The sequence below is a fragment of the Perca fluviatilis genome, chromosome 7 (genome assembly GCF_010015445.1).
Source record: "Perca fluviatilis chromosome 7, GENO_Pfluv_1.0, whole genome shotgun sequence".
NCBI classification, from domain to species: Eukaryota; Metazoa; Chordata; class Actinopteri; order Perciformes; family Percidae; genus Perca; species Perca fluviatilis.
The window spans coordinates 4,070,131-4,078,381 of record NC_053118.1 but is presented as its reverse complement, the minus strand read 5'-3'; the positions used below and the strand labels follow the sequence as shown (position 1 = coordinate 4,078,381).

General features: G+C 38.7%; 1 protein-coding gene across 4 annotated transcripts; it reads left to right on the top strand.

Moving 5' to 3' along the window:
- Positions 1-570: 570 nt before the first annotated feature.
- On the top strand, positions 571-5,055 carry eny2 (ENY2 transcription and export complex 2 subunit). Of its 4 annotated transcripts, none has more exons than XM_039807354.1 (5): positions 571-655; positions 1,132-1,209; positions 2,047-2,117; positions 3,827-3,901; positions 4,722-5,055. In XM_039807354.1, the coding sequence occupies exons 2-5, from the start codon at positions 1,142-1,144 to the stop codon at positions 4,793-4,795; spliced, it is 288 nt and encodes a 95-aa protein (XP_039663288.1). In that variant the 5' UTR covers positions 571-655; positions 1,132-1,141; the 3' UTR covers positions 4,796-5,055. The 4 variants fall into 4 exon arrangements, with proteins under 4 accessions (XP_039663288.1, XP_039663290.1, XP_039663289.1 ...); XM_039807356.1 differs by having other exon boundaries at positions 655-726; XM_039807355.1 differs by lacking the exon at positions 571-655 and adding an exon at positions 719-855.
- The last annotated feature ends 3,196 nt before the right edge of the window (positions 5,056-8,251 follow it).

Sequence of the window (8,251 nt, the reverse complement as noted above, 5' to 3'; positions counted from 1 at the left end):
GACTTGTGAAATCTGATGCTGCTTCCCTGTCTTTCATTGCAGCCAAACGCACAACAGTTGGGCATTTTTTCAGTGATTAATGTCATTTTTAACCCTTGTGTTGTCCTTCGGGTCCCAGTGACCCGAAGGACAACACAAGGATTATGTACTTCCGTTTACTTTGTTGAGAATTGCTCTCTAAACAAGGGTTTGTACAGCATTTTGGTCAGCTTAAACTGTGTTTAAATGTGTTCTAGAAATAAACTTTACTTACTTACTTTACAAGAAACAGGGTTTAGAGAGCAATTCTCAACAAAGTAAACGGAAGTACATAATCCTTGTGTTGTCCTTCGGGTCACTGGGACCCGAAGGACAACACAAGGGTTAAAATAATTTATTATATTTTTCCACTATTCCCTGCACTATATCAATGGGAATCAGATGAATGTTGGTATCAAACATGGAGTCCACGAAACACGTGACCACCTCGGAACCAATCGCAGAACGGTATGCTCAGAACATTCGATTCCCTAGTTGGCCACACTCTCTAAATAAAGGATACTAAAATGTATTAGTCAACATTGCCGCTGTGTGGTGTAACAGAGTATTGCATTTAATAAAGGCGTAGGAACCATTGTAGAGATAAGTGTTTCTGCTCGGAGTGTAATATCTGATGGTAAGACTCTATTTTCCTTAGCGACATATCAAATAAAACTTCATAGTTTAGCGCATAGGGGCTGTCTGATTGTGAGATGTTTGTTTTTTAATATGTCTGCTGTTTTCATCGCCAGTTAACGCTAGCTAGCTATTTAATCTGAACTTTTTTCATATAATGTTACGCAACATAGTCTGGCAAGGTTGTGGTACAACTGAATGGTGAAACCTTGTATTTGTCCTTCTCTACACATTGATAACATCCTCTACCAACGGAGCCTGTGGAGCTAGCTAGCTAGCTTGTTGAGTTAACGTTAGCTGCTCAGAATGGTAAACATTGTTTAGAGTGGTTTAGCAAGTTTAACGTAACGTAGCAAATGTTACGCAAACGTTACGCGGTGTTAACGTTACACTTTGCGGCACCAGCTTGAATTTACATCGATGCATTAATACAGGAATAGAATACTGTATGCTGTGTTATTTCTTTTACCCCTGTAGGTGAAAGACTATGAGTAAAGAGTCCAGAATGAGGGCAACAGTAAACCAGAAGCTAACAGAGATGGGGGAACGAGAGAGGTGAGATCAAATATTACAAACTGTATTTATATTATTTAACAGCGTTGGTTAAATAGCTGTTACGGTTATTATAAAGTATGTTTACCCCCCTTACATCCCGCGTCAGTCAGTGTCAACGTTGTGGCTATTTGCACTGAAAGTAAAGACATCGGTTGTTGTTTTTTTAGCTATGCGTTTTCTGTAACTTCATATTGGGTGTGTCTATCGTAGCATAACTTACTCTATTTGACTCTGTGCTTCACCAAATGTTGGCTAAACGTGCTATTTAACAATCACACACCTCTGTAGTATTGTGTGTTCAGGGTTACTAACAATTACTTTATTTGTTACTGTCATTTTTGTTAAGCGAAGACATAACTAATGGCATATTGCATGAATAGAGCATAGCTGCTCTAAACTAGGAGCTGTCTTAAATTCTGCTCTCACTTGTCAACATCTCAATAATGTACATGTATGGCTTGATATTTTTAAAATATGAGTTAAGACCCAGGTTGTCAGCAGCTGTTATAAGGCAGAAACATGCCTGTAATATGTTCAACAGGCATGGAACTAACATATGCCATGAATACTGAACTAGACTGGTTCCTCAAGCTTCGAAGAAGATGGCAGCTCCACCACATATTCATTTTTTCTGGCAAACAGAGAAGCATCAGTCTGTGTAATATGAATAATACATAGTAATAATGTCAACACAACAGAGATAATGGCACATCAGGGCCAAAATAACCAATGTTGTAATCAAGATGAGGAAGTTGCCAGCTGTTATTAATAACTTAATTAGCATAAGGCAGAATCGTGCCTGCTATACATTAACATGTGCTTGCATCTTATTGACAGACTGAAGGAGTTGCTGAGGGCTAAACTCACTGAGTGTGGATGGAAGGACCAAATGAAAGCTCACTGCAAAGGTAGAAATGACAACGCTGTTGTTAAAACATAGCATTGATAGTCATTGATTGAGTGCCAAAGAACTGAAAGATGCCAACATCTGCGTACTCTCTTGTGAATCTTATATGCACACTTATACATTATAAAGGCCCAGTTTCATTGGTTACCTAACTGTGAGTTATATTAGACATTTAGAGAGCTTAAATTATAGCCTGTAGATGTATGCTTTACCACAACAAAACGCCTCTATTTACAAACCATAATGTACACAAACCGTTAACAGCATCAGAACTTATTACTGGCTTAACGTAGTTAACAAATATATTGATCAATCAAAATGCCAGGCTATAGTTTTGTTTACATTCCTTATACACTGTAAACCCAGATTTAGTTGTAATTAAACTTTTTAGTGGTCACTACTTATTCTTTCATGTTTTGTTAAAAAACATATTCATTACTAAATTACATTAGTTGTTTGTAATAATCAGCTTAAGTATGCAGTGCACAGTACACATCTTATTAAGCAGAGATAACTAAGGATGTTTAGTTTCTTGTTTGAACTGTTCTGCGGTGCAAAGGCTCATGGGGAAAAAATGATATGTTCTGAACGGTGTCTGTCCTAGTTAAAGTGTGTTTTAATAATGTTCTGTTAATGTTTTGGGTGTGCATTTATGTTGTCTGGGTTTTAGTTTTGTATGGATTATTTAGTGTTTATGTACATTTATTGTTGCACCATGACCGAGACCCGAGAGGTGGGGGGGGGGGGGACTGATAGGGTCTGGCCAGTGAGAAAGTGGTCAGTGGCATATACACAGATTGGAAATCAGTAGATCAGATTTCCTTTCTGTTTCTTTAGAATAAATGTATTGAAGTATATTCTTAAAATCATACTGACATAAAGGAAAAAAAACATATTTATTTAAACAAATTATTTCTCTAATATTGATAAGTAGCCTAATGTTTTATATTTGTTTACTAATACATTTTAGTAATGATTACTAATGTAAACTTGATTTGTCTACTGCTCTGTGTTAATACAACTTGACCTGTTAAATTTCACCTTGTGTAAAAACTTAAACGGTTTAAGGCAACGGGTTTCCACACAAATTTCTAGTAAAGTCAACTAATTCGGGATAACAGTGTACTATAATGATACTTTAAAAAAAATGTAAGTACAATGGACCTTTTTCACATCAGATATTTAGACTCGTCATAGTAGGAAAAACACAGGTGTTACTAATAACATTAACAATGGCTCTGTTGTATTCAAGTGTCCCAATAAGCCATGACAGTGTGAGCCAGCATGCACAACACAAGGAGCCTGAAACTGAAGCAGCTAAATGGAATTCAGCCATCATTCATTTGATTATTTACACCTGTGCTTTTCCTACAGTAAACATATCAAAATCTTTCATGTGAAAAGGGCTTGTTGTGCGTTGTGTCCAAAATGTAAATTTAAATTAATCCCATAACTGATGTGTATATTCTTTACTTTGTTCTGCTATAAAGGCATTAATCAGCTCTACACCTGCAGTGGGCAAAACACATCCTCCAAATAGCAATAAACTGTCCACACGCTTTAAGAATGGACACAGTTTAGGTCATGATAAAGTACATACATATTTGACAGTTGGAACTAAAGTGCAAGGGTTTCGCTATGGAACTCGTATTATGCTGCACAGGCTGCTTCGAGCAATTTTTGTTAAAATATCTGTATTTATTTTTGCAGAAGTAATCAAAGAAAAAGGCTTGGAGCATGTCACTGTGGAGGACCTGGTGGTAGAGATCACTCCTAAAGGAAGAGGTATCTTAACTTGACTATTGGAATTGATGGTGTAACATACACGGTGTCAAAAAGATTTGTGCAGCTTTTATGGCTGGGCTCTTCTAATTCATCCTGCTAGCCACACTGCTTTCTACAAATCAACCTTAAAAGACAACACTTTAAAATGCATCTTAGTATTATACTTCCATTGCATTTTGTTTAGTGTACAGTTGAGTCAAACAAAACACTTAGGCTTTAGAGCAGGGGTCTCCAACCTTTCTTCATCTGAGGGTTACTTTAAAATAACAAAAATGGCCATGAGCTACTTGCACCACATCGCTTACATTTATTTACATAACACACATAAGCTGAATGAAGCTACTGTTTGCTGAAATTGCAATACCCAATGCTTATGAAAACTTGTAACTTCACATCAAGATTCATGACTATTTTACACTTCTTTAGCCCACATAGTTATAGCTACATCACTGAAAATATTCCCACTTTACACATCTATGGCCCACAAAGATAGCTACCTCACTTTTAATATTGTGGTAGTTTTGTGTCTCAGTTTGTCAACCTATTAACAAACTATTTGTTCGTGAGCTACCAGTAGTAACCCCTGCTGTAGAGTCACTCCCTCAAAGACCGCAACCATTTTGAACCCATCATAGAGGACGCTGAGATGCCAGTTACTTAAACGACAGTAGCCTCAGTAGGCGGTGCAGTCACGGGATGTTATGTTTCCCCTTTCCAGTAATGGAAGTGGGTGTGAGCATTAACACAAGTTTTGCTAAACCATTTTGTCTGTATTAAAAATGTTAAGTCATAGTCATGGATATCTCTCTCTCTTTTGCAGCCTTGGTGCCAGACAGTGTCAAGAAAGAGCTTCTCCACAGAATAAGAGCCTTCTTAGCTCAGCATGCCACATAATTTAGATTTTTAACATTTCCTTAGACCACTTGCCTGTGATATACACTCACCTAAAGGATTATTAGGAACACCATACTAATACCGTGTTTGACCCTATCCTATCAATATGGGCCAACATTTCTACAGAATGCTTCCAGCGCCTTTTTGAATCAATGACACAAAGAATGAAGGCAGTTCTGAAGGCAAAAGGGATCCCCCACACCACTACACCCCCACCACCCCCACCAGCCTGCACAGTGGTAACAAGGCATGACGGATCCATGTTCTCATTCTGTTTACACCAAATTCTGACTCTACCATCTGAATGTCTCAACAGAAATCGAGACTCATCAGACCAGGCAACATTTTTCCAGTCTTCAACTGTCCAATTTTGGTGAGCTCGTGCAAATTGTAGCCTCATTTTCCTATTTTTAGTGGAGATGAGTGGTACCCAGTGGGGTCTTCTGCTGGTGTAGCACATCCGCCTCAAGGTTGTGCGTCTTGTAGCTTCACAAATGCTTTGCTGCATACCTCGGTTGTAACGAGGGGTTATTTGAGTCAAAGTTGATCTTCTATCAGCTGGAATCAGTCGGCCCATTCTCCTCTGACCTCTAGCATCAACAAGGCATTTTCGCCCCCCAGGACTGCAGCATACTGGATGTTTTTCCTTTTTCAGCCCATCCTTTGTAATCTCTAGAAATGGTTGTGCGTGAGAATCCCAGTAACTGGGCAGATTGTGAAATACTCAGACCGGCCCGTCTGGCACCAACAACCATGCCACGCTCAAAGTTGCTTAGATCACCTTTCTTTCCCATTCTGACATTCAGTTTGGAGTTCAGGATATTGTCTTGACCAGGACCACACCCCTAAATGCATTGAAGCAGCTGCCATGTGATTGGTTGATTAGATAATCGCATTAAAGAGAAATTTAACAGGTGTTCCTAATAATCCTTTAGGTGAGTGTAGATATTTTTCATAATTGTTTTTGGACTTGAATCATGAAGATTTTTTTGTTATCTTGAGTTTTCAGAGACATACTGACACACACTTTGCTATTTGGTTGTGTGGCTTTACTAATTCTGTGATGTACCACGTATTTGTTAATGCACTTGCCTTGCACATTTAGTTTTCCTTTGTATAAGAGATATGCTGTATAATAAAGTTTTTTGTTTTGTCAAAAGTCACTTCAACAATAATAAAACAGTCATAGTAATAGTCATTAATGATAAAAAATCAATATATAACAATGGAATAATAATAATAACAATGTATTTGAATTGGAGCTTTTTACTGACTTTTTAAGTCATTCTATTAATTAAAACATTTGTAGCCGTTTGTGTTTGGGCATTTTATTGCATTGTTAAGGTGGTATTGGGTGGATACATAGTTGCTTACTGTGTTTTGTACCATGATTATGCAACCCACGGAAAAAAATGCTTACAAATATTAATACCACAAATTATTTAAGTGTTCATTATAATGTCAGAGACCATGTTATCTCCATTTGCTCAAACATCACAAAAAAGTAATATAAGACATTATATGAAAGTCATTTCAAATGCAAATATAGGTTATTCTCACCACAAAAAGTATTCATATGGGGTATAAAACAGTCAGTGTAGTTTAATTTACACTGAATTATAACCTTTTGTTCCATATGATAGTCTCTCTTCAGCTACATCGCAGACTGTAATGCAATTGAGTATACAATCTTCTCAGGGCATACTATTAAATGGGCCAAGTCCTTTTCCATTGCACTGCATCTAAATGAGGAACCAGTTGTATGTACAGTGTGTTTTCCCAGGTATCAACACTGCATGTAGCCTTTCACCTGGTACTTCAAAGATGGAATTAGATGTAGAAGAAAAAACTTATTTACCATATTCCCCATAAATGACACCCAGCTGGTGCTGTAAATTAACATTGTCCTTTGACAAAATGGACTTAAATCCAGAGAACCATTATCCTGTAATCACTTCCCCAGAATAACACAATGTTTCCAACAGAGGGGGGAGAGGGCGGTGCCAAGAAAGAGATCATGAAAAGATAAACAGGAGTGACCCTGTTCACAGGAAGAGATGCACCAGGCGACAAATTGCCTTTACTGAAACTGGTTGTCTGATTGTTTCAAGGTCCTTGGTGCGTGGTGTATGAAATGATCAACTGCAATCAAAGAGTTCCAGTGAGAGTCACTAGGCTGAGTGCAAAAAAACACACGTTACTCAAACTCACGCCATGATGAGGTAGAAAAAGCCAGGCCACAATGTCCTGATTGTCTAAATAAAACTTTTTTTCGTGTTTTTTTTGTTTGATGTTGTCGTGCAACTTAATAACCTCCCCGTCAAGTCAATAAAAACAGGACTATTGCAGGAATGTTTGGTCCTGAAGCCGCATTTGTACAATTCTTTTCCGTCCACATGCTGAATCGCATCATTTTGTTTAGTTGAAAGGTCTCTAGTTACACACGCACAATGCCTAATTGGTTATGGATTGCATTCGGAAAGGCCATGAACCCAAAACAACACACCGCTCGGCACGAGTAGCACATTAGTGGGTAGTGAGTGAGTCTGCACTGGTCACCCACCCAAGACAGAGTGTTTTCTTAGCCAAAGGACCTGCTGTGACATCAGCCCAGGTGACAACATGCTGATGTACAGTGCTGTTGTGGGGGCCAAATGTAACGCACCTCTCCAGCCCAGCACACACACTCCTTTAATGGCCTACATCAGTCCCCATGTTATCAGCAAATCTCCCTGGGCTGAAGCATATAAAGGGGGTTTTGCACACTGTAGAGCGGCACTGGATAGAATTTCCAGTGATGCAATTTATTATCATACAGATTTTTATTTACTTTCTCACTCTCTGTTCTCAGCTTTTCTCCATCACTCAGGACCTACACAGCCCTGCCAAAGAGCTGTACAGTAACCAGATGACTGCACATCATAAAAAAATAAAAAAAAACTAGAAAAGTAGAGTTGTCCAAATAAAAGGAAAACATGATTTAAAAAATCCCATGCTCCTATTCATTGGCACAGGGTTGTACATCTTGGATGTGGCCGACAGAGATTTAAATAAGACCTGTTCTGGGGATCCCAGCAGCAGCTGATAGCGAGGAAGCCACCATAACTACCATAAATCAAGCAACAACAAAGGGCAAGAGCACCCTTATTCCACCAAGCCAATATCAAGCTGTGTCTGAGCAGTGCTCAATGACATTTAAAAGGAAATTTGATGTGTGTCTCCATGTGATTTTTCTGTGCGAGTAGGTAAGTGTGCGTAGACATATTCACCACCCCTGGAATCGGATCATTTCAGCATGATAGCAGCTGTGTCAACAGGCAAAGGAGCCAAAAGTGTGGTCCTGTATGCCGAGTCCAATAGGTGCTCTGCGGCCCTCTTTCTAGTGAAATTGGCAACATCCAAAGATCATAAACACCTCTCTTACTGTACAAACAACTGAAGAAAAGGCAGCCCTGG